The following is a 22,719-nucleotide window of genomic DNA, read 5'->3' as shown; positions in this document are numbered from 1 at the left end:
CACACAAAACCACATGAATAAATTACTGTTCTTTTATTAGCACAAAAACAGGTTGTCGTAATTCACTTGTACAAAAACTAAAAAATAATTAGGTGCGTTACCCTGGCACCCCAAGGTCAAATTTTCGACTTGAAAACTGTTGGGTATTATGTTATTTATTATGTAACAATTTGTAACCACAAAAAAAAATTTTGTAATCACACCGGTACCCCCGAAAAACCACTTTACAAGTTCCGGGTGCCAGGGTAACGTTACCCCGGCGCCCCGTGCAACAAAAAATGAAAATTTCGACTTGAAAACTGTTGGGTATTATGTTATTTGTTATGTAACAATTTGTAACCACAAAAAAAAATTTTGTAATCACACCGGTACCCCCGAAAAACCACTTTACAAGTTCCGGGTGCCAGGGTAACGTTACCCCGGCACCCCGTACAACAAAAAATGAAAATTTCGACTTGAAAACTGTTGGGTATTATGTTATTTGTTATGTAACAATTTGTAACCACAAAAAAAAATTTTGTAATCACACCGGTACCCCCGAAAAACCACTTTACAAGTTCCGGGTGCCAGGGTAACGTTACCCCGGCGCCCCGTGCAACAAAAAATGAAAATTTCGACTTGAAAACTGTTGGGTATTATGTTATTTATTATGTAACAATTTGTAACCACAAAAAAAAATTTTGTAATCACACCGGTACCCCCGAAAAACCACTTTACAAGTTCCGGGTGCCAGGGTAACGTTACCCCGGCGCCCCGTACAACAAAAAATGAAAATGTCGACTTGAAAACTGTTGGGTATTATGTTATTTATTATGTAACAATTTGTAACCACAAAAAAAAATTTTGTAATCACACCGGTACCCCCGAAAAACCACTTTACAAGTTCCGGGTGCCAGGGTAACGTTACCCCGGCACCCCGTACAACAAAAAATGAAAATTTCGACTTGAAAACTGTTGGGCATCATGTTATTTACTATGTAACAATTTGTAACCACATCGGTGCTTCGGAACTACTGTCTTTTTACATTCATTATTTAGTTCGTATTTAAATTAATTGAAAATTGTATGTTTGAATTATATGCTTACCTGAGTCTCAGAAGTTGAATAGGATTTTTTTTCTAAATTAAGATTTTAGAACCAAACTCAATATCTTATGTCCAGTTCAGTTGACAATTTGAACCATTCATTTTAAATTCAAAAAAAAAGTTTTCCATCTATGTTTGTGGTCCCTAAATATTGATTTCTTCCTTTTATATATATTATATGTATTTAGTGTTTTTCAATATTTTGGAAGACATTTATATAGATGTGTTTACATTTCAATTTTCAAGTATCTAGAGTTTAGACCATTGTTTTTGAAGTTATGAATGAATAATTAAAATAGTTTTCATGTTTGGACAAATTTTGAATACAATTTTACACTTAGGTTGTACAAAACTCTAAGTTAAAAAAAAATTGTATCCAATTTTCGATGGATTTCCCAAATTGTTGACAAACTATTGATTATTGCTGAAATAGCCTCATTTTACTACCAATTGAGAAATATGAGGTGATATATTTAGATCTAAAGAGAAGTTTCGATTAATACAATTAATTACAGCAATATAAATGTATACTAAAAATATATACTTAGTAGTATGAACTGACAGACTATCGTTTTAATTTATATTGATTTACCTGTAATTTTATTTATTTAATTTTAGTATACTTTTATATTATTTACATTGAATACAATTTTTATAGTTAAATAAGTTAAACTTATACTTTACTAATTCACTCTAATTTTCAGTAAAGTGTTCTTTAGCATTATTTTTAATTAATTGCTAATAATTGTAGTAAGATAACTATGTTTTTTTTTATTTTACATAAATGTCACATGCCTGTTGAGCACCTCACGTATTAATTGGAAACGGAATATATTTAAATAAAAATTAATTCGAAATGTTGACGTTTTATATTTACAATTTATTTTGAATACAATAGCATTTCAATATTTTCCTTCTTTTTTGTATTTAATGATATGCCATCTCTGAGATCATCATACACTTCCCATTGGTCATTTGATCTGTATGCAAACGCTTTATAGTGTCCTGTGGTCACTCTTAATCCCCACCGGTCTTGTCCACAAAACCCTATAGCTCCTCTCAAAAAATAAATATCATTAATTTTTATTGTTTTTGGAATATCATCTAAATACAAATGGACTTCTCCTGCATAATTGTTTTGGATTGCTCCTATATCACTCAGATTGGATATGCTTATTGATGCTTCTAGATCTGAGAATATAGAACAATGTATAAGAATTAAAATGATTAAAAAACATAAATTTATTGATTTTCTTTATCTTTATTTAAAAATGTATAAAGTACCTGTAGGTAATGATAGTAGTTCTATCAACAAATGGTTTTTTATGCTGGCAGTTATAACTCTCTCACTTTTGCAGCTTTTACACTCAATAAATTCCTTATCTAAGAAGTTGTTAATATTTTCTTGAATGTTTATTTTCCCCTCATAAGCAGTCAATGATATTACTTCATATCTATTGTCTAAAGAAAATTCTGGACAGAAAAGATCGGGTTAGGTTAGGTTCGGAACACCGGTTAACTTGTATGTATGATGGCATACCTTTTAACAGCTTATTGGCTGTTGATGAAATTGTATCCATTGCATCCATTAATTTAATATTGCCGAGGTAATCTTATATGAGTACCTCCTAATTAATTATGACCATTTTCATTTGACCATCAAATATAGCTTGCTCTCCAATTATGAAGCCATGTCCGATATCGTATAGTATATAAAATACTAATCATACATATTGTACATCGAGTTTTTCGGGGGTACCGGTGTGATTACAAAATTTTTTTTTGTGGTTACAAATTGTTACATAATAAATAACATAATCCCCAACAGTTTTCAAGTCGAAATTTTCATTTTTTGTTGTACGGGGCGCCGGGGTAACGTTACCCTGGCACCCGGAACTTGTAAAGTGGTTTTTCGGGGGTACCGGTATGATTACAAAATTTTTTTTTGTGGTTACAAATTGTTACATAATAAATAACATAATACCCAACAGTTTTCAAGTCGAAATTTTCATTTTTTGTTGCACGGGGCGCCGGGGTAACGTTACCCTGGCACCCGGAACTTGTAAAGTGGTTTTTCGGGGGTACCGGTGTGATTACAAAATTTTTTTTTGTGGTTACAAATTGTTACATAACAAATAACATAATACCCAACAGTTTTCAAGTCGAAATTTTCATTTTTTGTTGTACGGGGTGCCGGGGTAACGTTACCCTGGCACCCGGAACTTGTAAAGTGGTTTTTCGGGGGTACCGGTGTGATTACAAATTTTTTTTTTGTGGTTACAAATTGTTACATAATAAATAACATAATACCCAACAGTTTTCAAGTCGACATTTTCATTTTTTGTTGTACGGGGTGCCGGGGTAACGTTACCCTGGCACCCGGAACTTGTAAAGTGGTTTTTCGGGGGTACCGGTGTGATTACAAAATTTTTTTTTGTGGTTACAAATTGTTACATAACAAATAACATAATACCCAACAGTTTTCAAGTCGAAAATTTTACCTTGGGGTGCCAGGGTAACGCACCTAAAATAATTGTAGCAGCAATTCTATCTAAAATTCCATGTGCTTTTGTAGAAACACTAAAAATACTTACAATAAATTCAACATTGCTTGTTAGTACAGTTTCCAATGAACGTTTCTTTCGACATGAAAAGTGTGACCAAAAACTTACTTACATTTAACTATGAGAGATAACAGCTGGTTATGTGATTTAATGATTATTGCAACTGAAAAGAAGAAGCCGATGCACTAGATCTTGATAAATCTGTATATTGGGGATAGTTTTGCTAGGTAAATTAAAATCTAGAAGATTTTCGTTATTGTGAAACATATTTATTACAATTTATTAATTTATTTATTTTAATGTAAATTGTAATTAATTTATAAAGTTATACAATATACAGTGTGTTTTTTAAGGATGATCACTTTTCCCTTAATATATAATTTATTCAAATTCTGATTCTTAGAATTTTTAAAATTAATAGTTCAAATAGATAAAACTGCAAAACTCTGACCGATCACCAAAGTCTGACTTCACCATCGTTTTTAGCATGCTTACCTATATAAGTTTCGATAAAAACGGTGTCCGGTAAAACAGAAATATAGGTATGTACCGCTCATTTCCCTATCATTGAAAATACGTTAATTCACCAACTTTTGAAGGAAATAACTTTCGAAATAATGATTTTAGCAAATTGTATTTTGTACAATTGTTCTTAAGTCTTAAATCGATGAAATATGTGTGATTCAAGAAAATCTAAAAAAAATGGCAGGTAGCTGGGGTAACATAAAGCCAATTATAATATTATATTTTATATTTTGTATAGGTACTAAATTGTGTAGAATTTTAAAGCAAAATCTAATAAGTTTTAGGATTTTTGATAAGATAGTACCTACCTATATTCACGGCTACCACTCAATACTGTACTTTAAAATTTTGTATTTATTATATTCATTTAGTATTTAGTATAGTCATCAAAATATTATACAGCTACCACTCACCACAAAAATTAATATTAAAATGTATTTAGTATTTATTTATATGTTTAAAATAGTGTCTATCCACTCTCTTATACAAATTCATAATTACGCCACTATTCTGTGATATAAAACTATTCTAATAGTGGTTCCTCTTATGCTCCAGATGTGCAATAACAATTTTTATTTTAAACATGTATTTCAATGAGTTCATAACAATTATGGTACAAAACCATTTGCGGAAATAATTATTTATTAATAAAATAGTTATTAAGTTTGTGATTTTAATTTTTAACGCGTACGCACAAGCACAACAGTGTACTTTACTGCCACGCTTATAGAGCATTTGGATTTTTGATTTCTATAAGTATTTTAACGAGTTAATAATGATCAAAATTCGCACAATCAGCGAGTCACCTTATTTCTACAAGGCATTAAACTACATTAGGTATTAAAAAAAAAAAGAACACAATTTTCACTTCATCAACATATTATTTATTTACACACTGTAATCAGTATTATGACTAATGAATATCTTGTTTTACCGTAACTATGTAGTGAAGCATAAAATTACGATGGTGAAGCCTGAATTTGGAGGTCAGACTTAGTATTGAAGTTATAACTAATTGATATATAGAGAACTTTCATACACACCTGGCAAAGCACAATTTTCTGATAGGAAAGTGAATCTAATTGGTACTTTGGAGGTGTCAAAAGTAAAACTTTCCCAGCAGTTTTCAAAAGTGCCGTGAAAAACAGAAGAAAAATTAAGGAAAAACGGGAACTTTTACGCAAGATCTGTTTTCGATCAAAATCGATTTTGGTTATTAGTGCAAGTTTTGAATAATTTACCGTAAGTACATGAAATGTTGATTGAATGTTTATATTAGCATTTACTATACACCATAACAATTTCCAAATATTTTGACTTATTTTGAGGTGTTCGCGGACATTGTCAGTTTTCAATTTTTTTAGTTTTTTTTCTATAAATATCAATAAAAAAGCGTGAAAATTTAATGCAAGGCTCCTGATATATTGTTACGATAGCAGTTGAAAAATATAAAAATACATAGGCACAATTTAATTTATAAGCATTTAATGTTCAAATTTTGACAAAATTTATCAAACTTAAAGTTTAATAATTATTTTGTAGTTAAAAATGTATAAATTGATCAACTTTTATAGCTAAGCATTGAAAATTAAATACAAGGTTCTACGTAAATAGGTAAATATATAATTTACTTTATTCACAATAATATCATTAAATTTACTTAGTAAAACGAACTACTTCACAATAGTTCGTGCCTAGTAATATCATAGGCTGACTGACCGTTTTCACTCAGAATCATTCTTCTTATAGAATAATATTATATCATTGAATTTAAATTTAACATTATCCATTATAGTGACCCACTTGTAACCTACTGTACAACAGAGCGACACCCACATGCCCAACTTTTTACTATTATATCCATGCGCACACAGATATTTAGCCCACCACGGTAACTCCCATTTTAATGTCAAGTGTGTAGTTTTATGTATAGTGTACATTTCTCAAATATGCACTTTTCCTAGAATATACGAAAATATACTAATTCAAATTTTGTATGAATATAATTTTGAATTTTAAAAATTCAAAATTTGAATAAATTAAATATTAAAGGAAATGTGATCATACTTAAAAAATCACACTGTTTATTATATAACTTTATAAATTAATTACATTTTACATTAAAATTGTAATAAATATGAATCTTCTAGATTTTAATTTACCTAGCAAAACTATCTACAATCTACAGATTTATTAAAATTTAACGTAAGTAATTTGTGACACTTTTCAATGTCGAATAAAAGCGTTCATTGGAAACTGTACTAACAGGCAACGTTAAATTTATTGTTTCATAAAATTTAATGTTAAAAATATTTTTATTGTTTCTACAAAAGCAGTCGGAATTTTAGATAGAATTGATGTTAGTGTTAGTTGCTATAATTATTTTTTAGTTTTTGTACAAGTGAATTACGACAACCTGTTTTTGTGCTAATAAAAGAACAGTAATTTATTCATGTGGTTTTGTGTGATTTAACCCTGAACACTACATTCTATTTGTTGCGCCGTCTGAGTATACATAAATATACCTACGTGAACGATTTTTTTGGTGAACAACTGTAGTTATAGGTACCTAGGTATATTTTGGATTAAGGAGAAGACAGTGTTTTCACAAGTGAGATTACCATGTAGGTATATGGTTGTATAAACATGTACCACACGCATATTTACACGCATAAACGCAAAAGGGAGCAACAATAAATAAAATTCTACACGGTAGAAAAATATGTTATTGTATATAATTATATTTCATTTTCATACACGTTAATATAATTTTTAATCATATGGTGGTACACAATAAGGAAGTCTCCTCTTAAATTGAATGCATTATTATGGACTAAATATTATTTGGTTTATTTGATATTATTAATAATATAAATAATAATCGTGCATTTATAATATTATTAGTATGCATTAAATGCTAATATAATATTATAATTTCGTAGCTACTGTAAATGAATAGCTTTACGTACTAATATAATATATAATTGAAACCGCCGGAGTACTAAAAATATTATCAAGTATGCCCGGTCACCAGATATACTTCGCGCGCACCACTAATCACCTACCGACTCTTGTACACTATGACCTATGGTGTGTTTGTGTGTGAGTAACTCAGTCGGCAGCGGTCGGGATCGCCTCACGAATACCGACGAGCTACGTAATATGAATGCGGTGTGTATGTGTGTATTTGTGTGAGTGTGTGCTTAAAAGAAAACTAATAATAAAAGGTAACACGTTTCAAGTAAATAATTAGTTGTTGTATAATTCACGATATCAATAATAATGTAGCTATATTAGAATCACAGCAACACAATAATATAGTTTATAAAAAAAGTATAATATAAATAATTAATCGGTGGCCCTTACGACCAAGATAAAATATAATATTTATACGGCCCTTCCGGCACGATAATAATTAATATGACAAAGATATAATGATAAAATAACTCACAGTTGTGGAGCGCAGTCTGGCCAGCTGGTCCTAGCTATATAATGAAAATAAAGTTTCACACACACACAAGATAAAAAAATATAATAACAATAATAATTTTGGCGATTCGCGCCTTGACAACAATATAATACTAATTTACGTGGCGATTTGCGCCTTGACAATAATATAATAATAGTTTACGTGGCGATTGCGCCTACAATAATATAATAACAGTTTACGTGGCGATTTGCGCCTACAATAATATAATAACAGTTTACGTGGCGATTTGCGCCTACAATAATATAATAACAGTTTACGTGGCGATTTGCGCCTACAATAATATAATACACTGGCAATTCGTGCCGACAAAAAACAACTATAATTTAATTTGTAAAAACGGCGATTTGCGCACGTAATAATGGCTGTTTCGATTACACTACGAAAAACCGTACTGGTTCATTTGCGGCGGCCTATGTGACCGATACCGCGTCGCGGCCTAATCTACATAAAATATAATCTCTAGAACAATATAAAAATAAAAATAAACAATGCTCAGGTGTGCGTGCGAGTGTGTATGTGAGACGGACGGTGGAGGGATATATGGCGATACGGTGGCGACAATTAACAATTAAATTTAACGCATTATCTGGCGTCGACATATAATATTTTGGTAATCGATTCATGTATTAGTGTATAATATGTATTATTCTACTCGCAGAGAGAGTTTTCCTTGAGTTGTTATGGCCTCTTAGACGTAACCTCATAGTTAAAAACCACATTCTATTTTGGCAAGCTAATCAAGGGGAGCGGCCAACAACAAGTTATCATTACGAGGCGACGGTTGCGAGAATAACAACTTATTGGACCAGCTACATCCACCTCAAGGACACCCTGTCCATGCGCAGGATCCATTAAAGGAACCGACATCATATATAGGAGGGCTGGGAACACAGTAAAGACAGATGTACCTAGACCAGCAACGTAGAAGCGACTTCACGCCACTAGCCATATACAGGACGACTACTACTACTACTACTACTACTACTATTACCACGACGATATTATACATTTCATTCTGTTAAAACACTGCATTTATAAATCTAATTTGACTACTATTATTTTCAAATCATCCACATAGTGAATCCCTGAAGGGGCAGCACGTAACACTACTAATAAATAAAAATTCAACGTATGTAAAAATATAACGTATATAGTTTTGGTAAGCGAAAAAAAACGTTATTTGTTCAAGTTTAGTGATAGAATTTACTTAAATTTAGTGATACATATCAATTTTCAAACAGTGCAGGTGGTACGCAAATATTAAAAGGATGACTACCGCTGGTATTTAATATATTACATAATATGTTAGTTTTTACACAGGTCGAACAGGCCGAACAGTAATCACACTTTCTTACACCGACCGATAATCTGTACAATAATACAATTTGTTTGCTTATTAAAAATACTATCAAAAAGTATTTGAGTAACTACATTGTATTTAATAAGCTCATAAAAAATAGTATTTAAAATATTCCCCAAAAATAATTTAATTAAAATATTATGATCAAACCTAACAACCTAACCTAACATAACAAATATATTATGAAGGGTAATTAATTTACTATAACTATATAATATCATAAGATTTAGAACAAGATAGTCATAATACTGTTTACGAGGTCAATGTGTTAATTTTTTTTTTTTAATGTCCTAATTTAATTTGTTGTAGAAATAAAGTGATACCTTGAATGTGCAAATTGTGATTTCGCTATCATTATTAAATTGTGAAAAAACGTAAGGAAATCAAATTTCTCTATAAGCGTGTTATGCGTTTGCGTATAAACTTAATATTGCAACTTCGAAATGATTTAAATTCCAAAATAATTATTTCCGGAAATATATTTTACACTATTGTTTTTAACTTGTTGAAATACATATGTTTCAAAAAAAAATAATGCTGGATAATAAGTTATAACTTAAAAAGTGAATTTATTCAAAATATTAAATTTATTTTGTTTGTATCATAATATAATGAAGGTAGCTACTTACGCAGCTTATAAAAGAAAGTCTTAATTTCTTGTACACAAATGTTATTAAGGTTCTGGGGGAATCTATTAACCCTAACCCACCTTTAATTTCATCCCTGCCACAGATAAACGGTCGGAGTAAGTATGTAAGGTTACTGTTCGATTGGTGTAGAAACTAAGCACAAATAGGATTTAATGCATGCTTTCAAAAGCGGATTGGTGTGGTTAGGTTAGATATGTTTGATAATAAAAAAAAACCCATAATTTGGTTATTAAAATCTATGTACCTACTAATAGTGAAAATAAATAGTATTTAAATATATACTACTATAATATTCAACCAATGTACGAAAGGGCAATACAACTAATATAGGTAATACGAATACGAGACACGGGCCCCACCTTTTTAAAGGTTATAAAATAATATATTAATATTATATATAATAGGGGCGTTATATAGGTAAGCTTGAAACTACTATGCAATACGCAGATAAGCTCTTACTCTATTACCTCAAATACATAAACACATTTCATCCGTGAAAACTATGACCAATTACGATAAATTCGTAAATGGTACATACATACACAATATCAATTATTTTATATCATATCTTATAATATAATAATTTATTATTTTACACATTTTTTTTGTAACGATTTGGGTTTTAACTACAAGCCTAAGGAGGGGCTAAAAAGTAAAACCTCATAGGTGGGCTTAATAGAAGTACGGTGGTGCTAATCCCCCCCCCCCCCTTAGTTACGCCGATGACTTCGGGTATCCCCTACGGCGATAACAAATTCCATGTGTTTGCTTAAAATTAGTGATACGTTATTGTATAAAAATACTTTTAATAGTATTTAAGTACATATTATACAGTATACATAGTATTTAATAAATTTTTAAAAATTAGTAATTAAAATATTCCTTAAAAAATAGATTTTCTAATGTATTTAAAATTTAAGTATTAATTACTATTTATTTTTATCAATTAGTATCTACATTTTACTAACCGACATATATTATGCCATTATGGGCATTGTAAGCATACATTTCATTTTCATACATTTTATAATTCAATTATTTAATAAAAATTATATACTGCCAGGTGTGTATAAAAATACTATATATTTCAAATAGTAAAAAAATTAAGTCTGACCTCTAAATTCTGACTTCATCATTGTATTTTTATGCTTCACTACATAGGAACGGTAAAACAAGAATGTCATTAGTCATAATACTGATAACTAGGGCTTGGATTTTGTAGCAAAATAAATCCTTAAAAAAGCATCTTAAGTAGCCAAAAAAAGCCAAAAAAAGCATTTATTAATTTAATTCTAAAAAAGCAAATTTCAACTACACATAAAATTAAATATTAAAAAAGGAATTCACAACCATATATTTAGTCGAGTTACTTTTATTGAAACTCATTCTATTGGGTGCTAATTTATATTTATACATAGAAAAAGACCTTTCCACGTCAACCGATGTAATCGGTGCAAATTTCATATAAACTAAATCATTTGAATCATACTGTTCCACATTTACGTTTAGTGCAGTGCCATTATGAATACTATTGACTTTTTGAAGTTCTGCCCATCCATTATTTTTTGAAAAAACACGATTGCATTTTTCTAAAATCAATTTCGCTACTTCGCCATTAGCTTCCTCTAACTTTTGTTTTGCTTCTAACACAATACCTATACTTTTTGCCAAGGTTTCGCCTAAAAAATAATAATATATAAATACATCAAATACTTGAAACAAAAATAAAAAATACCTCTTTTTTCTAATTGTGTAATTGCATGTGGTTAAAATCCAAAATTTGTTGTAATGTAGACGAGATTTGAATGTAGAGATTGATCTTTTATAAGCTCTTTTACAACATTCACACACTGGGCATTCTCGTTGAATTCTTCAACTGCACTTTTTATTTCATTTAAATATGTGCAATAATATTCGACTGCTGTAATCCATGTACCCCAACGAGTAGTGATTGGTTTAGGTGGATTTGGAATATCCGAACATTTTTCATTTAAAATAGCGATCCGTTTTGGACATTTCAGAAATTTTTTTTTCATCTCGGCAATCAGACGATCAACTTTTGGGAAATGTGCACGCACTTCTTCACACACATTATGGAGGGCATGAGCTAAGCATGTCACATGCAAAGCTTTTGAATACAGTGTTTGAATACAGCGGCCAGCTTTTTTCACATACGGCGTGGCATCCGAAACAAATAATAAAATGTCCTCATGATTAACATTATTTGGCCATAAAATATGCATAGATTTGTCAAATAATTGAAAAATAGTACTATGGTTCACTTTGTCTAAATATTCTGTGTGAATAAGATAAGTTTTACCAACATCTTGTGGTTTCAAAATACCAATAATGACATTAGCTACATTACGTCGCACACTGTCAATTGTTTCATCTATGCAAACCCATATTTTTTGGCCATTCATAGCATCGCGTATTTTAGTTATCGTATTAGTGTAGCAAGAATCGAAGTATCCTTTTCGTAAAGTTGATTCATTTAGAATAGTTTTATTGCAATATTTTGAAAGAAATGACCGAAAATGTTCGTTGTTTTATTTGTTTAGGGGGATATTCGCCGCTACAAATGCGGAACATAGGTCAGCATTAAAATCAGACTTACAAAATTGTTGAATGAATGGCTAAACTGCATTATGTTTTTCAGCTTCAAGTTTTTTCAATGCTTCTTTGTGTTTTTCTCTGCCAATATATTGTTGAACGTTATATTTTTTATCCGAATTTATTTTGACTTCACACAATTTACAAAATATAATATTTCCGTCAGTCATAAGCACATTTTCACCGAATTCTCTTACGATTTTTTTTAATTTTAAATTTAAATTTTAACTTTTGGCATTTTGACGATTAAAGAAATTATTTAGAACACTATACGTTTATACCTCACTGATTGTCGATTGATATTTACCGTGCTGTAAAAATACGTAGGTATAATTCAGATAATTTTCCCTTTCCTTGAGTCGTAAATACAACTATAGATAATTGTAGATAAAACTATTTCGGCACAATAACGACAGTTATTTTATCAGTCATATATTTATTACTGGTTTTTTCACTGGTTTTATAATTTCTGGTAATACTAATATAGTCCAAGACGTATAATATACATAGAAATAAGCTAAGTTTTCAAAAAAAATATATAAAAATCAAGAAAAAATAACCAAATAGGGGAAAAGCAATAAAAAGCAGATTTTATGGAAAAAAGCAAAAAAAAGCAAAAAAAAGTTTACTTCATTAAAATCAGAACGATTCAAAACGTATTTATATAAAAGAATTATCTTTCTATCACACTTCCCTCAAAAGCATTATTTTTATGTTAAATATTAAAGATAAAAATTCTAATATACATTTTAAACTTTTAAATTGTTGTAGAAAAGTTTTACAGACTGAATTTATCATTTAGACTACTTATTTAATCTGTACCTAAAGGGTTTAAACTTAATAAAATCATATATTTATTATAAAAATCATAAAAACATGTGCAAATTTAAAAATAAAATTATAAATTTAAATTTAGAAAAAACTTCAAAATTTTCTCAAAATCTTTAAATGGAAAAATGACCTTAAATTCAAAATCGTCAAAAATCGTACCCACAATAGCTACACATTTTAAGTTTGTGGTATCAATGACTAAATAGGCTAGAAATATTTAATTTTATAAATTACCTAAAATTATAAAACAAACGGTATCATTTTATCTATTCAAAAATAATGAATTTGATAATTTAAAATTACGTAACAATTAATTTATATTAATGCTTTAAATTAAGTTTTAACTAACTATGTACGTATAATTCATAAATAATTTTACATTCCTTGTCTATATAAAAGAAAATATGTCACGAAAAAACTTTATAACTAATAGGATAGTGAGACAAAAAATATAAAAAGGAAAATATTTTGCCCTCCCTTTGAGAAATTCCTGCTGACGCCCTTGCACCTGAAAGCATATAATATTTTTAAAACCATTGAATTATAAAATGTATGAAAATAAAATATATGCTCACAATGCCCATAGTATATGTTGGTTAGTAAAATGTAGGTACTAATTGATAAAAATAAATAGCATTTAATACTTTATTTTAAAATACATCAAAACATTATATTTTGAGGAATATTTTAAATAATAATTTTTAACAGTTTATTAAATACTAGGTATACTGTATGATAGGTACTCAATTACTTTTTAAAAGTATTTTTATACAATAATGTGTCACTGTTAATAAGCAAACACATTGTTTTAGAGCCCAATGAAATAAACATAGATAATATAATACGTTTCATTTTCATACATTTTATAGTTCAATAATTTTTACAAATAAAATAGATACTATAATATTTTATTCCACAAATTAGCAGCCGGTGTGAGATGTAATGTTACTGTGCTTTTGCGTTTATACGTGTAAATATGCGTGTGGTACATGTTTATACAACCATTTACCTACATGGTACTAACACTTGCGAAAACACTATCTTGTCCTTAAGCCAAAATGTACCTAGGTAGCTACTCAATAACTATCGTTGTTTACCAAAAAAATCTCATAGGTGTATCTATGTATACTCAGACGGCGCAACAAATAAAATGTAATGTTCAGGGTTAAATCACACAAAAACACACAAATAAATTATTGTTCTTTTATTAGTACAAAAACATTCACTGGTTGTTGTAATTCACTTGTACGAAACTAAATAATAATTGTAGCAGCAATTCTATCTAAAATTCCTTCTTAAATCATAAATTTAACATTGCCTGTTAGTATAGTTTCCAATGAACTCTTTTTTTCGACATTGAAAAGTGTGACAAATTACTTACGTTTAACTATGAAGTTGAATAGAATACGCAGCTGGTTATGTGATTTAATGGTTATTCCAACTAAAAAAGAAGAAGCCGATGTACTAGATCTTAATAAATCTGTAGATTGTTGATAATTTTGCCAAGTAAATTAAAATCTAGAAGATTTTCGTTATGGTTATACATCTTTATTACAATTTATTAATTTTTTTTTTTTTTTAAAAAAACGTTTATTTAAATGAATATTTACAATCTGTACTAGGGGGCACAATAAGTAAAAGGTATAGCATAAGATTAAAAAAAAAAGACAATGAATGGCATGAAGGAGCTTCACATTAGAGGCACCTGAGCTTAAAATAAATTAATTTGAATTGGTTTCTATTTAAAATTTAAGATAAAATTAATGAGGATAGGTCTGGGAAAAGATAAGATTATGTAGGTATTATAAGACAGTGTGCGATAGTATTATGGGGAGATAATGCCTTTAGCTATTAGTGTGTTTAAGACTGTGGTAAGGAGGGCAATTAATGGATTAATTAAAGAGCTTAAATTGGATATGAGTTTTGAAAAGGTATTTGATATTTGTTCTGTGATTTTATTTTGGTTGTTGGTGGCTTTTGCTGCGTATGATTTGGTTTTGGTTCTGTGTTGTGACTGTTGAAAGATTTATTAATTTTAATATAAAATGTAATTAATTTATAAAGTTATTTAATATACAGTGTGATTTTTTAAGAATGATCAGTTTTGCTTTATTATTAAATTTATTCAAATTCTGATTCTTAGAATTTTTTTAATTCAATGTTTTATTCATACGAAGTTTGAATTAGCATATTTTTTGCATATTCTAGGAAAAGTGCATATTTGAGCAATTTTTAGGATATTTGTGAATAATTCGTATTATTTTAATGTAGGTACTTAAAATTGTTATGAAAAATAATATTAAGATAACATTCAAAAATATTTCTCAAAAATATACTGGGAGTTACCGTGGTGGGCTCCCCCCCAAGTATATATTTTGATCCATACACATAATCATAAAGTTAATTTCTATTTTCCATTATCCATAGAGTACAGGACTACATTACAACAAAATGATTCATTTCGGTATATTGGTACGATTATTATTTATTATACATAGTTTTACAGTAAATGCACTAAACTATAATATACAGATAGCAATTTGTGAAATAAAAATCCTCTGAAAAAAATCACGGATTCTAGAAAAAATTATCTCCTTAATACAATATAGCTTAGTATCGAGAGAATGTAAACTAGGCCCGGAAATTAAATATACCTAATAAAAAAGGTCGGTTTTAAACTAGACCCAAAAATAATGCCCAGTAAAATATAATAGTTAATAATAATTTAATCTGCAAATATATTTTACTTTTAATTTTTAACACCGAACGTATGACTTACATTTTTACACAATTTTACATTTATATAACCAATTTCATACTATGAATAATAATACGAACATAAAATCAACTTTTTGTGGTTAATGAAACTCGCCCACCCATGGTGTCCTCTGGGTAATGCTGAATAGTTCTCAAATATATCATATGTACATTTTATTCAGGCCGAGTATAGGTAAACTTTAATCATTTTTACTTGAAAAAAAACCCGGGCCGAGTTTTCAACTAAATAATTTTTATATAAAAAAAAACAGAGACCGATTTTACAATCGCCCCATACAATCATATGAAATTGATTGATCAAAATATGTTTTTAAAAGCTAATTATAGTGTAATTATGAGCACACTGTTAATATTTAATTACAAATATAGAGTGTGTTCACGCTAAGAGGTACCACTCAATATTTCAGTTTTATGATCTTATGGTTTTATTTCGATTAGTTTATAACAAGAATGGTACAAAAACATTTTCGGAAATCATTATTTTGGAATTTATATTTTCAACACAGTACTTCACTGCCACACTTGTAGAGAATTTTTATTTTTTATTTCTTTACGTATATCAACGAGTTAATAATGATGGCGAGATCACAATTTGCATATTCAGCGAGTCATCTTATTTCTACGAAACATTAAACTATATTAGGTGTTAAAAAAAAACTCAATTTTGACTTCATCAAAATATTATTTATTTACAGTGTAATCAGTATTATGACTAAAGACATTCTTGTTTTAACGTATCTAATATCTATGTATAATGGAGCATAAAAATACGATGGTGAAGTCAGAATTTAGCGATCAGACTTATTTTTAAAGTTTTAGCTAATTGAAATACAAAGTATTTTCATATACATCTGGCAGTATATAAATTTTAATACTATTGAGTTATAAAATATATGAAAATGAAATATATGCTTACAATGCCCATAATATATGTCGGTTAGTAAAATGTATACAGTAATAAATTGATAAAAACAAAGGTACTCATATACTTTTTAAAAATGTTTTTATACAATAACGTGTCACTGTTAATAAGCAATCACACTGTATTTGAGATCGCCCTAAGTAGGGGATACCCGAAGGGCTACTCGGTGGAGCCCAAAAACTATTTATGTTTTTGAGTATGGGCTATGTCACCACTAACGCCAAATATTGCACTGGACAGGCAACCATATGTGCCCTCGCCTGATGCTTGACAAGTGGGCAACTCTAAGCACAATAGGGAGGAAGGGAAAGACCTACCGAAGGAATGATGATGGTGCAGGCTAGTTATGGATAGGGGGTCTCTGTGGTCGACTCGGTTTGGTGCAAAGACCACAGAGCTCACAAAAACATGGGATAATACTTAAAGTAACTTAACACTACTGACGTCTTGAGATGTGGCGGAGTGATGCTGTATAGGCATAAGTCGACGTATCCTACGCGGACTTACACGGCAACTACTGATGGCACCGACAATGACATTAACTGGCCGTCAAGTTTGACGGCGATAATAATAATTGAAATAAAGTAAAGACTTACGATTCCGGTGACTTTATTTGTCTACTTAAAGCACAATAATAACAGATAATAATATTTTGCTATAATGCAACCGTGCACAGAATAATAGTGACAATATAATGTGATCGCTTTAACCGAACCTAACCTAACCACTGGGTAATGCCAAATGGTTCTCAAAAATATCATATTATGTATATTTTTATTCGGGCTAAGTTAAGGCACACGTCAATCATTTTTACCAAAAAAAAACACAGACCGATATTACAATCGCCCCTTAAAATCTGATGAAATTGATTGATCAAAATATGTTTTTAAAAGCTAATTATAGTGTAATTACCACATTGTTAATATTTAATTACAAATATACAGTATGTTCGCGCTAAGAGGTACCACTAAATATTTCAGTTCTATGACCTTATATTGAAATGCGATTTTCACTGAATGACATTTCAGATTTAATAAAATACACATTTTCAGATTAATTTCAAATTTTTAACATTTTAGGTATACAGACTTCAGGCTTCAGAACAATAAAAAAAAAAATCAATTCTACACGGCAGAAAAATATTTTATTACCTATATATAGTTATATTTCATTTTCATACATTTTAATACAATTTTTCATCATTACGTGGAAGGATTGTTGGTGGAACACTAAGGAATTCACCTTTATACAAAAAAATGGAATGCATTATTATTATAACATTAAATATTATTTATAATTTATAATTTATAATTTACTTAAATTATTAATTATTAATATAATCTGTTATATTTATTACTTTTTTTCTATGTATTATTAAGTTCATCATATATCATACTCATTGTCTTTTTAATAGCCGTTCGACATTTAAATTCTAATAATAAATTAAATTTTTTGCTTTATTTGATATTAATAATAATTGTGCTTATATAATTTTATTTTTATGCATTAAATCCTTATAATATTCTCATAATCTAAGAAAATGAAATTTCATACATGTAAAATAACAAATACCGTTTACATAAGCAAAAATGTAATAATTATTTTGTAGTTAAGCATTTATAAAATATTCAACTTTTATAGCTAAGGATTGAAAATTTAATACAAGGTTCCATTTAAATAGGTTATATATAAATAACTTTATTAAAGCGACCCTAATTATTAATTTTTGTATCCACTTACTAATCGATTCTGTTTTTTGTGTGTGTATCCGCTAATAAAGCGTTCACATTAAATTGTCACTTTTATTATGTACACGGTTGCATTATAGCACAATATTATCTGTTATAATTATGCTTGAAGTAGACAGATAAAGTTATTAGAATCGTAAGTCATTACTTTATTTCTATTATTATTCTTGCCGTCAAACTTAGCGGCCGGTTAATTTCAACATCGGTGCCATCATTGTATATTTTGTAAAGGTATTAAATTGTGTAGAATTTTATTTATTTAGTATTTAGTATTATGAGTTTAAAAAAATTTCTATTCCCTTCCTTATACAAATTCATAATTACAACACTATTCTGTGATATAAACCTAATTAAAAATTATTTAATACAAATTATTGAACCAAATGTATGAAAATGGACTATAAAATAATAATTTTTATTAATTATTGAATATTATAAAATGTGTCAAAATAAAATATAGGTATGAGTAATATAAAACAAATCCTGACTAATTCAAACTTAACATTTTTTTTTTTAAACATGTATTTCAATGAGTTAACAGCAATAATGGTACAAAAACATTTGAGGGTTAAATTATTTTAGAATTTATATGTTTGTATGTTTTTTATAAGTTTGTGATTTTAGGTTTATACGCATACGCACAAGCACAACACAGTACTTTACTGCCACGTTTATAGAGAATTTTGATTTTTGATTTTTTACGTATTTTAACGAGTTAATAATAATTGCGAAATAACAATTTGAACATTCAGAGAGCCATCTTATTTCTACAACATATCAAACTAGGACATAAATAAAAATATTAAAACATTTTCGCGGAATCAAAATTTTATTTATTTACACCTCGTAATCAGTATTATGACTATCTTGTTCTAATGTATGTATGTAGTTAAGCCGCGCCGTAGCTAGGAGGGGGCTTAACTTAAGCAGCTTGAATGCTTAAATAGTTGTATCTACCATGATTGTAGTATTCAGTATTGCATATTATACTATTATGATGAGGTAACTACCAGTTATCTACTCAGTTCTATAAATTACAGTGAGCTCTAAATAAATTTGATAACCATGATAAGTACAACTATTTCTTAATGATGGACAATTATTGTTCAATTATTTAGTACTAATTTGTTAATTTTAGATTCTGATTTTAATGTTTTGTTTTTAAAATAATGTGTGTTTTTTTTTAAATTTTATTTGTGTCTGTCATCATTTTTTAGGATAGTAAAAATGTTAAGATTTTCTGCCGCCCCATCTTTTCTGAGCGGGAAGTGAATCTAGTCGGGACTCTTAAATTTGGTTTGGTGGTCAAAAGTAAAAATTTCGCAGTATTTTTCATAAGCACCGAAAAAATTAAAAAACAATTAAGGAAAAATGGTAATTTTTACGCAAAATAGGTTTTCCACAAAATCGATTTTAGATTTTAGTGTAACTCTAAAACAAATGAACATATATATATATATGCGATTTTCACTGATTGTTTATATTCGCATTTTTATACACGATAAAATTTTAAAAATATTTTGATTTGTTTTGAACTGTTTAGGAACATTTTCAGTTTCCAATTGTATTAGTCTTTTTTTCTAATGTCTGTAGAACTTTTTTTTTTGGGTCTATGAATTTCAAAAAAACTTTATTTGTTGGGTAAAAAAGCTTGAAAATTTAATATTAGGCTCATACAATGGCATTTGAAAAATATTAAAAATCCTTAGTCACAGTTTTTAAAAATTAAGTAAAAATGGGATTATTTACAAAAAATCGATTTTTGTTATTGGCACAATTTTTTTTATACTCAATTAAACTCTTAATTTCTAAAACAGGGTTCCACATAAATATGTTATATATAAATTACTTTATTCACAATAATATCATAAAATATACTTGGTAATATCATAGGCTGACCGACCGTTTATTCTCAGAATGGTTTTTCTTATACAATGATATTATATTATAATTGAATTCAAATTTAACACTGTCCATTATACAGCGACCCACTTGTAACCTACTGTATAGCTGAGCGACATCATTTTATCAAGTTTTTTATTTTTTATTTTTGTGTCTGCGTACACGATAAGTAGTCGATATGATGCTTCGATTTGAACTTCAGTATCTTGTTCAGTATCTGTAAGTTAGATTTTTGTCAACATTTATCAAATTGAAAATTTAAATTTTTGTAGTGAAAAATGTATAAAATGTTTAACTTTTATGGCTAAGGATTTAAAATTTAAAACAAGGCTCCGCGTAAATAGGTTATATATAAATTAATTTATTCACAATAATATCATCAAATATACTTGTTAATATCATAGGCTGACCGACCATTTTCACTTAGAATCGTTTTTTTTATACAATGATATTATATCATTGAATTCAAATTTAAAACCATCCATTACAGTGACCCAATTGTAACCTACTGTACAGCAGAGCGACATCCACTTATCAACCTTTTTTAATATTTTAGATTCTGAGTGGAACGATGAATGTATTGATTTTACACTGATGTTAGGTTTTTATTTTTTATTTTTGTGTCTGTGTACACGATAAGTAGTCGAAATAATGCTTTGCTTTTCAACTTCAGTATCTTGTTCGATTGGAAAGTGAGTATTGTTGATGCATTGAGGAGGTCAAAATTCTAAATTTTTAATAATTTTAAAAGTATTTTGTATAATTTATAATATTGTCAACAGTTTTTTTTAAATATATGTATTTCAATGAGTTAATAACAATAATGGTACAAAAACATTTGCGGAAATAATTATTTTAGAATTTACATGTTTGTATGTTGAATCTAAGATTTTAAAATGTATTACAATATTCCTCACAAGTTTTTATACCCTTTTCAAAAAAAAATTCAAATTTAATTCAAAGTCAAATTACATTTTTACGAGCTTTTGATATTCATATTTTTACAACATTTGATATTCACTTGATTTCTCTAGTAACGGTTTTCTTATTTTGTTGTAATTAAAAAACGAATGACTGTAGATAAATGAAAATTTCACTGAATATTAATACTAAACATTTTCTATACACCGTAACAATTTCCAAATAAATTGACTCTTTTAGAGCTGTTTACGGACATTGACAGTTTTAAATTTTGACTGAATAGATATACAAGCAATTTCTATACACCATAACATTTTCCGAATATTTTAAATTATTTTGAGCTATTTATGGACATTTTCAGTTTCCATTTTTTTTTAGTTTTTTTTTCTATAAATATTAATAAAATTTTAATTGTTGGTTAAAAAGCGTGAAAATTTAATGCAAGGCTTATACTATATTGTTATACATAAATTACTTTATTCACAATAATATCATCAAACATACTTGGTAATATCATAGGCTGACTGACCGTTTTCTCTCAGAATCGTTTTTCTCAAACAATGATATAATTTAAATCGTAATTTAAATTTAACACCGTCCATTATACAGCGGGTCACAATTGTAACCTGCTGTACAGCATAGCAACATCCTCTTACCAACTTTTTTATTTTTTTTTTTTTTGTGTCTGTATACACGATAAGAAGTTGAAATAATGCTTCTATTTTAATTTCAGTATCTTGTTCGATGGGAAAGTAAATATTGTTGGTGCATTGAGGAGATCAAAATTCAAAATCCTCAATAGTTTTCAAAAATGACAGGAAAAAACAACATAAAAATTAAGGAAAAACGGGAATTTTTACTCAAAATAGATTTTAAAAATTAAACAGATTTTGGGCACATTTTTCCCGGCCCATTGGAGGCTACACACTATATTACTCATGGTGTGTCCTCACAGGGTTACCGGGAAGATTGGGTGCACGAGCTTGTTACAGCCAGGACCACTTGTTGAGGGGAACAAAAAAAATATATGTGGTCCCGCGTCTTGCGACGCCTAACAAGATCGTGCATTTAATCATATTACGACAGATAGTTGACCGACGTCGACCAGCATCAGCATTGCTCTCATGGGTGGACTTAGCTCATCATGGTGGAGTGACGTGGGTGTCCAAAAATGTTCCTCAACCACAACGGTGAAATGTCAAAACGCCGGAACGGTGAAGCGTTGTGTTTGTGACGCACACGGAAATGTCTTGTTCTATCAAGAACGTGTTGACGGTGGAGCGTGGTTCCGTGAAGACGGTGGAAAAAGCGTCGACTAGTTGAGCGGAGC

At 29.0% G+C, this 22,719-nt stretch overlaps 1 protein-coding gene across 1 annotated transcript; it reads right to left on the bottom strand.

Moving 5' to 3' along the window:
- Positions 1–933: 933 nt before the first annotated feature.
- On the bottom strand, positions 934–2,994 carry LOC132936442 (uncharacterized). Its single transcript, XM_061003174.1, has 3 exons — positions 2,626–2,994; positions 2,370–2,558; positions 934–2,276 (listed from the first exon to the last, which is right to left on the bottom strand). Exons 1-3 carry the CDS (start codon positions 2,672–2,674, stop codon positions 1,966–1,968), a joined length of 549 nt encoding a protein of 182 aa, XP_060859157.1. The 5' UTR covers positions 2,675–2,994; the 3' UTR covers positions 934–1,965.
- Between the last annotated feature and the right edge of the window lie 19,725 nt (positions 2,995–22,719).

This window comes from Metopolophium dirhodum, chromosome 1 (assembly GCF_019925205.1).
Source record: "Metopolophium dirhodum isolate CAU chromosome 1, ASM1992520v1, whole genome shotgun sequence".
In the NCBI taxonomy this organism is placed as follows: Eukaryota; Metazoa; Arthropoda; class Insecta; order Hemiptera; family Aphididae; genus Metopolophium; species Metopolophium dirhodum.
The sequence above is the reverse complement of the archived record's forward strand: the minus strand, read 5'-3'. Positions and strand labels throughout refer to the sequence as shown.